Raw genomic sequence first — 15,020 nt, 5'->3', positions numbered from 1 at the left:
TAGAAAGAAGAGCATCAGAGGCTCCTTTTCTGTGCCACCTTGAGCTTCTTACTATTGACATAAAGTTAATAATTCAATAAACCCCTTCCAGCCAGGACACCCTGTAAGGAATACTTCCCTTCTTACAGGACCAATAAAAGAGATTCAGACATTAAGAATTGATGGGAGTTTGGTGCAAATGAGCTGCTCTCTAGTGAGTAGGTGGGTGCTGCTGTCCATCCAGTGAGACTTGGGGCGGTGTGGAGGAGGAGCTGTGGCTGAGGGGGTGCTGTAAATGTCACCCAGGGCTGCGCTTGCATCGTTGGCACGGAGCTTTAGTAAATGCAGTGTCCCGCAGTGTCCCAGCAGCTGAGTCTTCACAGAAGGGCAAGCAGAGGACAGGGAATGCCAGTTTTACATTTTAATAGAGGGGGAATAAAATACTTGGTCTATGGTGGGGAAAGCTGCTATGCTTTACTGCCATTGCCTCAGTTCTTGCAGACTGTTGGGAAGAAAGGGTTACCACTCACCCCCACACAGAGCCAGCACTGAAGGGGGAAAAACTAACTTCTGAAGCCAACATTTTAGAGGAGAAAAAGCCCTCTAATGAGAGTATGGAGCAAGCCCAGCGCTTGTTACTATGCTGATTGGGAGTGACAAGTATATCTCTGGATATTAGGGAAGTAGTTTAAAATATGCCATAGTTTTTAGCATAATAAGATGCACTGCAGATATGTCACATCCATTTTATTCTCCACAGCTGTTTACAAAAGGGAAAAAACCCACCAAAATCCTGAGATTGGAGCAGCTGCAGTCACTCAGCTGTCAATATGGGACAAGGCTCTTTCTGCTCTTTTATTTCCACTTCACTCTGTTCTGTTGCACATATTTGGCTGTTCTGTGAATTTGCAGATCATGAGATTTTTTTCCAACTGCTTTTGATCTGTACAGAAAGACTCACCCAGCTCTCATTTGAATACATTAATACTTTGAGTAGGCATTTTAATTTTATGTTTACTGGCTTGTTTCCCTTTGTAATGTTATCTAACTGACAAGTTTGTCGTGCTCTGCATTACCTTAGACTTTTGAATCTAAAACATTTCCTCTTTCCTGAAAGCGATGATAATTTTTAGAGATGCTACAAAGGCATCTTCATTTCCTCAGGAGAAAACCTGAATTACCCTCAGCTTTGATTACTATAAAATCAACACTGAAGCACGTAATTTCTTTTACATCATGAACAAAGTATATTTTATGCCATCAACTGTAGTTTGAATTGTAGTTTAAAAATCTGCTTAAGCACTAACAGCAGCATTTTGTTTGTGATTTCCATGCCAGGGAAGTCAAAGCATTAAAGGAATTTTCTGTGTTGGAGTCTTTCCCACAAAGGTCTGCTGTCTTTTCCCCAACAATTGTGAATGTAGCACAATGTACAGAATTTTAGCAAGAACCCTGATTCCTAAACATTTGGCCAGAAGGATGAGGAGAGGATGTGGGTTTTGTTGATCAAGCACAACCATTTCAGTGGAAAAAATGCACTACATCTGGTCAGACAATTGATCTCGTTGGTGGGGTAATGCTGTCTTTGGGGAGGGTATAGGTGTTAGCAAATCACCAAACTGTGAACCATTCACTGTCAGAAGCATTTGGCTTGTGTCTTTAAGTTCTTGTGGTCAAGTGTGGTACGGTGGGCTTGAGAAAGGAATGTGTTTTGGATGACCAGGATGATGAATGTATGATGCTTCACGTTTATTTGTAATGTTCTTTTTATACTTAGAAATTGCTTACATGTGTATCTGTATGTAAATAAATGTTTAATCCTTTCCACTTGGTCTTTAAGGTCTTTCATTTGTTTGGTTTTTGGTTTGGACTGCAAAGCAAAGTTGCCTTAAATACAACACATTCAATTGACGTGATTTAACATTAGACCAGCAAACAAATGGCTACTAAAGATTTTCTGCTTGGGCTGAGCATATTGAGGCTCTTGCACCACTGAGACCTCACAAGAAGAGCACATGTAGAGCTGCTGCCCATGGGAGCCAGGTCCCTTTGAACTAGAAGAGAAAAAAAATTCCAAGTAGGAGAAATTATAGATGTAAGAAATGCCAGCATCAGGCACTAGAGGGTGGCCTTTGACAGAGGCACCATCCACTCACTGACCTTGCAAACCTGTTGCAGGTTAAACTCTTGTCCTAGCAAGATGCTGGATTTGTGTAGTATAAATACTGAATGATGGTTGGATGCTTTGGTCCAACATGTTGGACCAAATGTTTTATTCTTTGATCCAGTCATTTTTTTAAATTTTTTTTTTTTAATGCCATTCCTTCTGTTGGGCCTTCAAATTGCTGTTTTCATTCTCATTGAACTCCACTGGAGTTCCCCAATAACCAGCCTTCCTCAAGGCCTAGAATCCTTTTGGACAAGAACTCCCATTTTAAGATTTTTGTCTTTTGATGAATACATAAAGTTTGTGCTCTGACTCTTTATGGGGATCAGGTTTCCTCCCCTGTGCTCTGCTCCACATCAAAGATGACTCCTGCTAACACACTGAGAAACGAGCTGTGAGGCTTGAAGACACTATGTGTCTTTTATTGCCTCTTCCACTGACCTTGAAGCTCCTTCCTTGGTAAGTGTCTGACATGAGGGCTGGACCATCTGCTCTTCCTTCCCCAGGAAGTTGGCAATTTGAGTCAGTGAGATAACAGAGAGGTATTTGGATAGGGAAAAGTCCCAGTATGCTTCTAGGTAGCAACGAGGCAGAGAGGTGAAGGAAACATCCTTCAGATATTCAGACCTCTTAGGAAGTGAATATTTACTGAAAGAGAGGAAGGCTGGAGTGTGCTGCTTTTGAGGGGTGAAGGCTGGAAAAAACAGACCAAGCTCTTCCTGGGGAAAGGTAAGTGGCAGGTGAAGAGTGGCAGCTCTTCCTTCCAAGGAGTATGTGGGATGTGCAACCTTGTTCAGCAGGTGTAGCAGCAAGGGTACAGCCTGTGCCAGGCTTTGCCGAGGGTGAATAGAATGTGAGCTCACAAAGGCTCCCTGCAAAAAGGGAACAAGCTGCCCAGCAGAAGAAATGCAACGCCGACTAACTACAGGAGTGAAAGCAAGAGAGCTTTTTCTGCCCCTCTTCCATCCTCTCATGGTCAAAGCTCCCTATTGAGCATGTGGGGAGCTCTGCCCAGAAGATGTCACCTTGCTGACAGGGGCCTGTCACACAACAATACTTTCTGCTCTTCACTCTGTGTGCAGTCCTCTCGCACAAAGCACAGGAGATCTGAGTGCCCTGCTTTAATTTCAAAGGTATGGCACAGACAGTCCTGCCTAATTTAAAATCCAGTCTTGATTTATGGATTTCTATGCATAGGGAATCAATCACAAACCCACTATGCCTCTTCAGGAGTTTTATTACCCTCAGAATTAAACATGCTGAGCTTTAGACTTCTTGTACAAGCTTATAATTATAATCACATCAGCCTGCACCAAAGCTATCACTTACCGTAGGATGTGAATGAATTGTCTGCTGAAAAAAAATCACTCATGCTGGACCAAACAGTTCATGTCAAGATGCTGTCAGGTACATGATGTAGAAGCTCTGGCACTGTTTCATAGCTAGCTTCATCAAGTCTCTGGTGTCTCACTCAGATCAGTTCTAATTCCTGGTGACAGAGTGGGTATCTGTCCAGTTCAACACAAGGGAGTGTTTAAAGAGCCAATGATAACTGCAGTACCCTATAAGATATATGAGATATGAGATATCTATATGAGATAACTGCTCAATGATTTGAGTATGAGTAATGCTGTCTTTCACTTCATTTCTTCTACATAAGCTATATATACAGATTTATAATTTCCAGGCAGGTAACATTTCTTATTCCTTTTCCACTTGCCCAAAGAGTTCATCAAGTAGGATTTTTATTTTCAATACATAAAATCTTTTCAATAGGCACAGCACTTGGTAAATGCAGGCACAAGTCCAGACCTTTTCACTTGGCCTCATCCTGGAGCCCTGCCCTACCTTGATAGAAGTAGCCCTGGTGTGGTTTTGGTGCACTGATTTGCTGGGTAAAGCTCAGCTGGACAACTCAGCAGCAGCTTGCAAAGCCCTTACAACTTCTGCTCTTACCGCCTGTCCCTCTGGCTGTGCCAGGAGGCCTTGCATAGGGAGCTCTGTGTCCTTCACATCAGAGCCCTGCCATGTTCTGCAACAGTGCTGTCACTGGCACCACACTTGAAAGTGACTCCATGCACAGGTTACCATGGTCACAGAACCACAGAATGGTTTTGGGTTGGAAGGGACTTCCAAGATCTTGTTCCAATCCTCCTGCCATGGGCAGGGCCACCTTCCATCAGACCAGGTTGCTCAGAGCCGCATCAAACCTGGCCTCACTTCTGGGGATAAGGCATCCACAGCTTCTCTGGGCAACCTGTGCCAGTGTCTCACCACTCTTGTGGTAAAGAATTCTTCCTGCGTATCTAACCTAAATTTCCCCTCTCTCAGCTTAAAATCATCATCAGTTTATCAATTATACATTGTTAAAAATTCTGATGTCTAATTTTGCTCTGTCTCTCTCTTTGCTATAACAAGATGTTCCATTTTCTTCTGTTTATGTCTAGGGTTCAGGGACTGCAGGGTTGGACCTGTCAGAAGAAATCTTGTGCCTCTTTCCACTGCCATCTGCTGTTGCAGGAACAACCAGAACTTTTGTGGTGTGCTTGAGTAACTTGCTGGGGAGAGAGCAAGACGAGATTAGGTCTCTCAGTGATCTCCAGAGCTGTGCTCCATGTCCTTTCAGGCAAATCTTTTTGTGCCTAGATTTCAACAGTAAATAAGGAGGGGAAAAAAAAATAATAACCAAACCAACCAATGCTGACTTGGAAAAGCTTCTTTATAGAAGGAATTTACCTGTGCACCCCTGCTGCATAACCATGGTAAGATTTTCTTGGGTCGGCCTACAGGAATGCCTGCAGCCTCAGCACATCTGCACCCTTGGCAGGAGAGGCTGTACCTTATTTATACCCTGCTCATCCACAGGAGAAGCTTGTTTGATTCCGTTCTCCCTGCCATCCCTGAAAGGGAAAAATATTTGATTAGAAAGTGCAGAACTTAGGCTAGAGACTGAGAAACTGAGAAAGTTTACCTGTAGGTTCTGTGTTCTCCACACTAAAAATCACGCATAAGGAATGAGGTAGTTAAAGTACATGCCCTTATTCCTGAAAAACTCTTCTGAACAAAGAGGGAAGCTTAAGCAGGTGCTGTAGAAATTGTATGAGGCCTCAAACCTAGGAAGATAAAAGCATCCACCTTGCAGCTGAGAAGGAACCAAGTAACCCCTCCCTGTCACCAGTCACAGTGTAAATGGTTCATATTCATTTTATACCTCAGAAGAAAAAGTCACAGCAAGTACTTTTATGTCTGTTTCTGGTTCTATAAGTGTGGTGCATCCCCTCCACCTACCCAGGTCACACTAGGACCTTAAAGCACTCACTCACTACAAAATGTCAGCATTTTCAGGCTGCTTAGATCCTGTGCCACCAGATTCCCACATCCTTCTGCAGGACCTGACTTACACACTTACAAGCAGCAGATCCAAGATTTCTCTGTTCAACGATCCTAAAAGCAGCTGTTTTGTGTTGAGGATACTGAAGACCTTAAGGCAAGGAGAGGAAAGACACTGTCAGGAATCTGCCACTAGCAGTCTGTAACTTGAAAAAGCATGTAGGAAAACTGGGAGCTGCTACCAAGCTCTCAGGATGGCCCCCTTCACCCAACTCAAGGCTGTCACAGGATCCCAAATGGGCTCAGATACAAGGCACCATCAATCTTCAACAAAAACTTGGCCCTTCTCCAGAGAGAGTCATCAGGCAAGAATCTGGAGTGGACATGGATTCCAGTGCTGCTCTTGTGATAAAAAGACAACAGTGAACATTAAAACATTTCACCCACTTGTACTTTATGAAGTGAGATCTATTCAATATTCACACATTTATAAAAGTGTTTATTGCACATTAATTTTTAAGAAAATATAGTTATTACAAATTCTAATTTCCCTCGTCTCTGTGGTACAAAGGTCTGAAAATAAACCTAACTCCTCTTTGCAAGACATATGCCAACAGGTGTATAAACAATTTAACTTTTAAACAGCTCTTTTCTTCCACTGGATCCTTTCCAAACATTTTAAAAAATAATTAAAAAGAACATGGCATAGAAATTTATCTTTCTTAGTATTTTGGCTTATTGGAGAAAGGGATCCGAGCTTGGAGGAACAGCTCAGGAGACCAGACAGTTGGCCCTTCCAACACAACCTCTGAATAATTCCCACCTGAGAGGTGAGTCCTGCCTTCTGAAGGGGAACACGTTTTCAGGACTTCAGGATCCTTTTCAGTTTCATTTAAAAATAAGGTCTTGGTGACACTTGCAGATAAAGGAGATGTTAGAATCCTGGGTTTATCCCCAAGGCTTATTTTCTTATTTTGGATGAGATTGTCATCACTTTCACTGTTCTTTCTGCTTTCAGAAATAGGGTTCCTGCCAGTGTGCCCACAGGCAGATTGTAAGTCAGCAGCCCAGCTAACAGTTTTTAAATTTGAAGATGCAGTTGGTTTCAGCCCTTTGTTTGAAGATGGAGTGATCCACTCCTCCAAGCTGGCAGGCAGTTGGCTGTTAAGAAACTGCTGGGAAGCAGAGCTACCACTTTCTTTGTCTTTCCTGTTCCTTGGTCTCCCACGTTTCACCAACTTGCCGGTAAGCTGCTGCAGCAGAGTGTTCTGAAAGGAAGACCTGGATCGCTTGCATTTGGAATGGTTTTTAGTGGGATTTTTAGGGGTGAAGGTGGTGATAAAAGAGCTTCTTTCCCCAGCAGACCATTGTTTCTGCAGTGGTTTTGTCATAGGAGTTGACTGTGAATAAGGAACAAAGTCCTGAGCACAAACCGAACTGCACTCTGAATCGCAAAAGGAGTAAGTTACAGGTGTGCTGTGCTTGCTAAAAGCATGAGGGGACCTGTGTAAGGATGAGCTCAGTTTTGAACTGCTGCAAGGAGCACCTCCAGGAGAAAGCACTGATTCAGCTGTGACCGTCTCTGTCAGTGTATCTTCCTGTATTAAAGAATTACATGATTTATTTAAGAATTCTACAGGTTTTGCTACCTCTCTTACACTTGCATCAAAGAGATCAGCAGAAGCGTTGTAGCTGCCTTCAGGGAAGATGTTGCTACATTGCAGCTCTTTCCTACTAATGCTTCTGAAGGTATTATCTGACAGTTCTGTCAATGGTTTTAATTCTCTTTCATATATCCTTCTTGCATTGCTTGCAGTTGGTGGATCAGCAACCTGGGGCCCTGTGAGTGTAAAAGCCGTTTTTTGGCTTGGTGTAGAATAGTTTTCTTTATTTTCACAAGCAGCTAAACAGCTTTCACATGCAGAATGCACACAGGTGGCTGTCTTACTCTTTTTTAAGCAGGAGGTTTCTCCACGCAGCCCAATAAAAGACCAAGATGAATTTGCAGGGTCACTATTTGCTTCTTTGGACTGCATGCATCTGCTCTGAGAAACAGAAGGCTCTGGTGTAACTGGCGAGGATGCTCCACCTTCCTTGAGGGTTGAAGATAGATCACTAGAGGAAGACTCATATTGTGAGACATCACTCAGAGGGTCTGCATTTGACTGAAGGCAAGCAAACACTGTAGTCTCCCAGCTATTGCTCCCTGCTGGTGGCAAAAGCCTTCCTGAGACACTGGCTGTAGGCAAATCACCTACAGCTTGCCTGGAATACGATTTGTTAAGATTTACACCCAACTTGGTACTTTCAAGATGGACGTGTTTGCCTGCATCAAGGCTGGGTGATGCTACAACACTCCTGCCATCCTCTATTCTGGCTAACAATTCATTTAGGCTTTCTGAGAATGGGAGCTCTTCCCAAAGCATAGAGTCCATCTGAGACACTCTAGCTACATTTATGTGATTAGGAGCTGAGGCATCTTTCTTGCAAACAAGGGAGTTGTGGGATTTTTCTGAGTAACAATAATTTCTACTATTAGTTTTTGGGTAATAGTTTTTTACCTCAGATTCCAAGGGATGCTGTAACAACTTGGAACTGTTTCCATGTGAACACTCGGTGTTTGAAGAGGAAACTCTCTCCAATTTATCAGTTGCAGAGATACCGTCAGTCCGACTAAGCTGTGAACTTGATTCATTATCCTTCTCTTTATCCCCTTCCTTCACAGAAGAGATCAGGAACTGTGAGTCCCAAAGAGTTTGATTGTTGAGGCTTACACTGCCCAATTCTGCAGAGACAGGCCTCTCCTCTTGTTCATGCTGTTCACTAACCAGCTTTCCCACTTCCAGAGTGGGAAAGTCTTCCGCTGTTACCCAAGCAACAGATGAAGTCAGACTCAAGGATTGCTGCCAGCACCCTAAAAAACTTTCCCTGCCACTAGACTGAACAAAACAGGAGCTCCTGCTCAGGCTAGACAAGCTGCTGAGCTCACTGAGAGGTTCATCTATGGGAGTTGATGACACATCAGGTAAATATGAGCTGTTATTACAGCTCCTGAATTTTGCCGACTGCAGGAGACGATCTAAGTAGCTGATAACAGTAAAGCCAGTAACAGCAGCATTTGGCGGGAAAATCTGGCACGCTATGAGGTTTTTCGTACTTCTATTGATTCTGGAACACTTCTGCAAGATGCTGCTGGCAGCAGAATGCCCTCCATCTTCCCTTGCACAACCCTGGGGGAAGGAAGAAAACAAAAAAACAACCAACTTAGAGAAGAAAAAAATAACACATGTCTTCTAAGTCAGGCGTAAATTTCAGTCTCGCTTTTTGTCAGGATCTGCAGGGAAGAGAATACAAAACAGTCTGTCACACAAGGCACTCCCTGGGAAATAAATCCTGGCAAGGGCTGTAAAGGGCATCACAGTGAGAGGTTCTTTGCTTGTTGCAATTACAGAGTTTTGTGGCTGGAAAAACAACCAAGAACTCTGAGAAAGGACTTCACAGAAAATTTTTTCCTCCCTTTAGGGCACTGGATGCTTCCGGGCTTCCTCTAGTGCAGTTCAGTGTGAATGGCTGGCAGCCTAAGGCCAGTGCTTTGCTTTCATCCAGGAGGCACTGGGCAGCACTTGAAACAAAGCACTCTGGTACCAGATACTTGACTTGGCAGCTCAGCTGCCAAAGCCAGCATGGTACTTTCTGTGCACTACATCCGTGAAAGGGAAATAAGCTACAACCTTTATCTGGTCAGATTTTTTTAGAGAGCAGTGTTTGAAAGGTACTTTAACTGTAATTCTTTATAAAACCTGCTTCTCTCTACACAGAAATTACCTGTGAAAAATGACATTAAATGGAGAGGAAATTAGATCATATTTTAAGAAGTGGATAAACCCTTTCTCATCTACCCCTCAAGGTCTGGCAAAGCCAGAGAGGCCAAAAAGCAGATATAGTTATCTCCAACAACTGTCCTCCTCCCTGAGTCTGTGCAAGGTTTGAGGCTGAAGCCAAGGACAACACCCTCCTAGTTAAGTCTTTAAAAAGTATGTTATGCTGACTCTGAATATTATCTGGGATGGTACAACTGTATACACAGCTGAACGTGACTATACAGAAATGTCTGCAGCCAAGACAATTCAAACAAACAGTCTTTGAATGTGTGTGCAGGAACAGCCACAAGGCTGGTAATATCTAGGGTTAGTTATTTTTCTCAAGGCATCAGGCCCACAGACCTGGTCAAGGGTTCCACACAAGGAAACTTAATGGATTAAGTCCTCCAACTTCCATTACTTAAGATTCTGTACATCAGGAGAAGTCTCAGTTCAGACACAAACCTCATCACGCTTGTGGGAGAGGCAAAACACTTGCCAGGTAGGATTTAGTTCACAAATTTTGTAATATGAATGACTCACATAAGCACCACACAAAGAGAACTTTAAAGACTGTTTCTATAGAAATATGGCTAAGAACTAATATTTCAGAGTGTGTTAAACACATAAAAGAGCCACCAATGCAGATGTTGACCAGCTGTACTTTAACAACATTTTGAAAATGCTCTTATATCCGGAAATATTAAAATGCAACAAAGAGATGTGCTTCTCCTTACATTTCAGACTGGAAAGGAGAATACACAGCATGGGAAAGGTAGTGCAGTGCTTGGAAAGAGAGTCTGTTTCTTGCTCCAACCATACATGTTTTTTTTACAGACTCCAAGCTGTTACTGATATGCACAGGAGCTGGCATTGCTCAGGCTCTCCAAAAAGCACCCTGACAAGCTGTTAAGCTGACTACTGCCATTCAAGATGATTTTTGGATGTGACTCATTTTAAAAACCACAGGAGTCAGGAAAAAGAAGCAGAATCCTTCTCATGTCCTAGCCTTACATTTTCTCAAACTTCAAAAAGATGTTGTACATGCAGCTTTGATAATTCAGTTGAGACCTCTAACTGGCTACAGAAACTCACTAAAAGGCCATAATATAGATTAAAAGTTACCTTCACTCCAAATAGAAACCTTTTTCCAATGAAACAGGTTTCCACTGCTTGAACTAGTGCTCTTGTAGATGACTCTGTGTTTGTTTCTCCTGACAGCTGGTTAAAGTCTTGAAGATACCTAGAATAAAAACATATGGAAGTATTGGCCCCACAGAGGAAGAAGCCTTACACAGCATTTTAGCTGCATAATAGCGCTAATGAGGACTCATGTTAAGGAAAAGATTTTGTGGTAGCTTCAAATAAAGATAGAATAAGAACAGGAAAACCATGAACCTATAAATTCAATTTTTTAGTTCACTTAACTTGTTAGTGAGATAAAGTCAATGAAACAACCACTCTGAACAGGTTTAATACACAGATGACTTTCAGGTGTTCCCCACGTGGTTGTGATTTTTCTGCTAACACAGTGACTGTAAAATGCTGTCAAGATGCTGCTATTTCTTACACATCCTTCCTGCCCAGCCTTTACAGCATGGTAGTATCCATGTTAGACATGGAAATAACTGCTTTTCACAGCTGACAGCAGTACAGCAGTGTAGGGCAGAATGCCTGCCACGAGCATGTCATTAAAGCTGCTAATATGGCATTACAAACAATTCATCTTTGAGCCAGTGATAACACAAGGCATTGGAAAATAACAGACTAGAAAAGAAGCAGGGATCTGCTTCTGAATATCCCATCCAAGCAGCTTCACATTTCAGAAAATCTGAACCCTATACTGTGGGTGGTCAAGCTTAGAGAACTAAGAGACTTCCTTAGAAATCCCTTCTTTCTTCAAGAAAATTTGGTCATATTGCCAAATAGTCACAAGGTGCATTCAAACTGTTAAAAAAGAAAACCCAGAGGCTCTATGTGGAAAAGCCAACTTACTTAAACAAAGGAAATTCAATCATCTCAAAAAAAAAAAAAAAAAAAAGAGAAAGGACACAAGGAAGAAGCCAAACCAACCAACCAATGAGGCTCACTTAACAGGTAGTAGCTGCATTCAATAGACAAGTGGAGGATTTCTTCTACTACCTAGAAGTAATCCATCTCAAAACATCAAGATTTCAGGAAGAAACAAACTTCAGCACTTTCTCAAGGTGATGGGTACCAAGGAAATGCTGGAAGGGAGCACTTTAGCAGCTACTTTTCACTCATCTTCCCACCATCTAGGCTCATTGCAGCTTTTTAAAAAGACTGTATAAATAGCAGCAGCTATATGGTCAGACAATCTATTCCTTACCTCTGCAGATTTTCTGCGGTGACCCCAAAGAATGGATCTAAGCAACTTCCAAAAACAGTGATGTCAAACAAATCAGCAATGTCAGCAATCTTTAGGGACAATCTATATCTGTAGCTTGCATCTTTAGCTTCACCTGTGCAGCCACACTTTAGACAGTTGAACCTGACAAAAGACAGGAAAAGGATAAAAAAGACTGAATACGTGAACTTCTGTTAATCATTGCTGAGGTAAGAATTTATCTGCAGCCATAAGTATTACTACTATAATGTATCAAATATTCAATAAAAAACTTCAGGATTTTTTTTCTTATTCTTTACTCCTTGAGGCATTAATGTCACCAAAAGCTCAGAGATGTGTGTATAATGACAGAATGACTCTGGCTTCTTTCACTGATTTATTAAATGCTAGCCTGTTGTCAAATTGAAGGGACAGTGGGCTTTGAGAGACTGTTGGAGTGCAATTTTGAATTTCCTGAGCTCATTTTTTTCACATTTAATTCTGGTTTGGGATTTTTTTTCCTGCAGCTTGAGTATAAATACATAGGTTTAAAAAAATAATCAGGAAACAGCACTGTTATCTTGTACTTCGGCATCTGAAACAACAGATACCTTTGTTCTACAAAGTCAGCTCCTTCCATTTAGTGCTGACATTCATTGATTTACTGTTATTGTGTGTGTCAGAGATTTCACCCACCACTGCAATTAAAAAAGAAAGCTCATACATTTCTGGACATGCACTCAGTGAAGAGTCATACAGGACTACCAGGTGTGCTGCACATATAGGCTGAGATGGAAAAAATTAAAATCAGGATTTGATCTGGAGGGGCTGAATTTTTACCACTTTATTTAGTGTTCAGCTAACAGAGATCCCCAAGTTAATTGAAATCAGTAAATGATCCCCAAAACGGGACATACCTCCTGGAATCCAGTATCAGCCTAGAAAAGCAGTTTTGACAGGCAGGATAGATGAAGCAGGAATTCTGGATGGAAATCACAGAGGCAGCTAAGACTCCCTGCACACTATTCATGTGCTCACAGTATCACCTGAAACGAGTAAATCGAAATGAGATGTTAACATTAACTGCTTTCAGTTGAGTTATTTTAACATTTTGAATAGCAGTCTTCAGCAAATGATGACCTCTGTTTGAAAATAGAAATTCTATTAACTAACTTTTAAAAAAGAAGAAAAAAAAAAGATAAAGTTGTGTAATATGAAGGAACTGTTTATGGCATTTGCATGCCATTGCACACAGATGATGCAAATTCTCACTTGCATTTAGGGATTTTTATTAGCATTATCCTTGGGCACAGCACTACAGAAAATCACTTTCTAATTATTTTCCTTAATTTAGAGTGAAGTCAAAATGGGGTTAAAAACGGAAATGATTCTGCACTTGTAATTGTGAAAATGCTTCAACACCAATGCCTTGGAAAGAATACTCTTGGGAAGAAAAATCTTGGAAATGGCTCACAACAGCAGCAACTGTATTTGCTCCTATATTACATTCTTTGAGCTAAAGGGGAAGCTCCTGGTCAACAGAGGCTGTACAGATTTGACAAAAACCCAAAATATTTCAATAAATATGAATTAATTTTTATTCCAGATTGCTTCCCTGAAGATTTATTTTAGCTTTATTATACTCTACTGCCCAAACCATCAAGTTTTAGGAGACCTCCCCCATTTTAGACAGACAACTTTTTTCTCAGCAGGCGTCAGAAACATGTAGACAACAATAGTAGAATCTTGGAATGGTTTGGGTTGGAAGGGACCTTAAAAGATCACCTAGTTCCAGCCTCAATGCTATGGGCAGGGCTCCAACTTAAATGACCAAAATGTTCTCTACAGCTGAATCAAATGACTCCTTAGAAGTTCATACTTGCAAAAGCTCTTTTATCACAGCCTAGCTAAATATAATCTCTCTCTGATATAAACTGCAGAATAGGAAGGAATGCCACATCTTCATCCCAAAATTCTCTCTGAGAGACAAAAGACCAGAGAGATAGAGGATACTGAAGTATGGCTTTTACAGTTTAAAAAAGATCCCACGTTCTATAATCAACAATGATGTTTTGTTCATATTTTGCCACCAGGAAGTTAAACTTACAGGCTATTCCTTTTCCCTTTGGGACACCTTTCTCAGCATCCTGGTAAAAACAAGATCTGTAACACTGAATACTAGAAAAATGTGACTAAACTCATTACTCTGAGTAGTTCAGATGAAAAAAAAACCACAAAAAACAAACTGTAATAGGGGGCCAAACATAATGAGAAAAAACCATCTCTTTAGAACGCACACATTAACAGAGACTCATTTGACTCAGTATATTGAATGGTGCATGCCTTCAACTCTTACCAAAAGGGAACTGTTTTGTTCTGGTTACAAAGATTTTGTACAAGACAACAGCAAAAAGTACACGGAAAACACATCAATATATAGGAAAGGAGTAATAAAGTTAAGTCTGAGCTTTTTATTGCCAAAAAAGGTGGGCTTGGAGAAACTAGCAGGTGCTTCATTCCCACCTGTTTTCAACTCAGAACTCTAGAAACAAAGTTTAGCTTTTGTTATCTGCACTTTTAAAAGGCATTAAAAACACACAAAAAACCCAAAAAAGCCACAAACGCACACCCCAGGAAACAGAGAACACTGTAAGTATTAAATTGAAATACGGGAGATAAAGCACAGCGTGTAAGTTCTCACACAGGCTCTGTCAAGAGCGAACAGACTCGAGATCTCCACCTCTATTTCCCTTTGGAAGAAATACAGAAGTCACTACCCGGACTCAGATTGAAAGAGGCTGGCACGAATAGATCCCTTTTACTTGAACTTTTTGTAATAAAGCAAACAACCCAAACCTCAGCGGCCGGACGCGGAACCACAGAGCCCTCCGCGCTCGCTGCCTGTCAGCGGCCCTGCTCCCAGCGCGGTTCCTGGTGCCCTCTGGTGCTGCCTCGCTGTCTCCCTAAGGAAAAACAAAGCACGTGTCGTTAACACATCTCACTCCTGTTTAGCCCCCTGAGCCTCCCCAAGGCCGATAGCAAGCGGCCGGTGCGGTTCGACTCACCCGGGCGCGGGCCGGGGGTGCAGCGGGGCCTCAGCGGCCCGAGCGGTCCCGCAGCCTGAGGGCAGAGCGGAAGGGCGGAAGTTCGACTACAGAGGGCTGTGGAGGGGGCGGGACGAGACGGCGCTCAGCCAATCGTGACGCAGTCCGAGGGTCGAGCGGCCCCTCTCGCCCAATCACAAACCGATAAAGTCTGCCGCGCCCCCGGACGGCGCGGAGCGCCGAGACGGGCAGATCACGTGCTTTGGACAGCCAATCGCTGCCTCCCCGCGGGA

The 15,020-nt window shown here is 42.3% G+C and overlaps 1 protein-coding gene across 24 annotated transcripts; it reads right to left on the bottom strand.

The window, feature by feature from the left end:
- Positions 1-713: 713 nt before the first annotated feature.
- On the bottom strand, positions 714-14,853 carry DDIAS (DNA damage induced apoptosis suppressor). 24 transcript variants are annotated; one of them, XR_001522743.2, is made up of 9 exons: positions 14,749-14,853; positions 14,540-14,646; positions 12,601-12,729; positions 11,687-11,848; positions 10,462-10,579; positions 8,038-8,706; positions 5,548-5,627; positions 4,883-5,046; positions 3,364-3,708 (listed from the first exon to the last, which is right to left on the bottom strand). XR_001522743.2 is itself a non-coding variant. In XM_015634414.2 (9 exons), exons 3-8 carry the CDS (start codon positions 12,711-12,713, stop codon positions 5,148-5,150), a joined length of 1,254 nt encoding a protein of 417 aa, XP_015489900.1. In that variant the 5' UTR covers positions 12,714-12,729; positions 14,540-14,646; positions 14,749-14,853; the 3' UTR covers positions 4,940-5,046; positions 5,118-5,147. The 24 variants fall into 24 exon arrangements, 15 of the variants coding, with proteins under 15 accessions (XP_015489831.1, XP_015489840.1, XP_018862904.1 ...); XR_001522745.2 differs by adding an exon at positions 5,719-5,878 and having other exon boundaries at positions 3,366-5,259; positions 5,556-5,627; XR_001522742.2 differs by having other exon boundaries at positions 3,366-4,788.
- Positions 14,854-15,020: the final 167 nt, after the last annotated feature.

Source organism: Parus major, chromosome 1 (genome assembly GCF_001522545.3).
Source record: "Parus major isolate Abel chromosome 1, Parus_major1.1, whole genome shotgun sequence".
In the NCBI taxonomy this organism is placed as follows: Eukaryota; Metazoa; Chordata; class Aves; order Passeriformes; family Paridae; genus Parus; species Parus major.
Note: the sequence above shows the minus strand (reverse complement) of the source record. Positions and strands in the feature narration are given on the sequence as shown.

Coding starts and splice junctions, on each gene's coding strand:
- DDIAS (XM_015634329.2), bottom strand. CDS start 12,713: ATGAATAGTGTGCAGGGAGTCTTAGCTGCCTCTGTGATTTCCATCCAG. Junction 8,707..10,461: donor GGTTTCTATTTGGAGTGAAG/GTAACTTTTAAT, acceptor TCCTTCCCCCAG/GGTTGTGCAAGGGAAGATGG. Junction 5,628..6,299: donor AGGCAGGACTCACCTCTCAG/GTGGGAATTATT, acceptor CCTTGCCTTAAG/GTCTTCAGTATCCTCAACAC.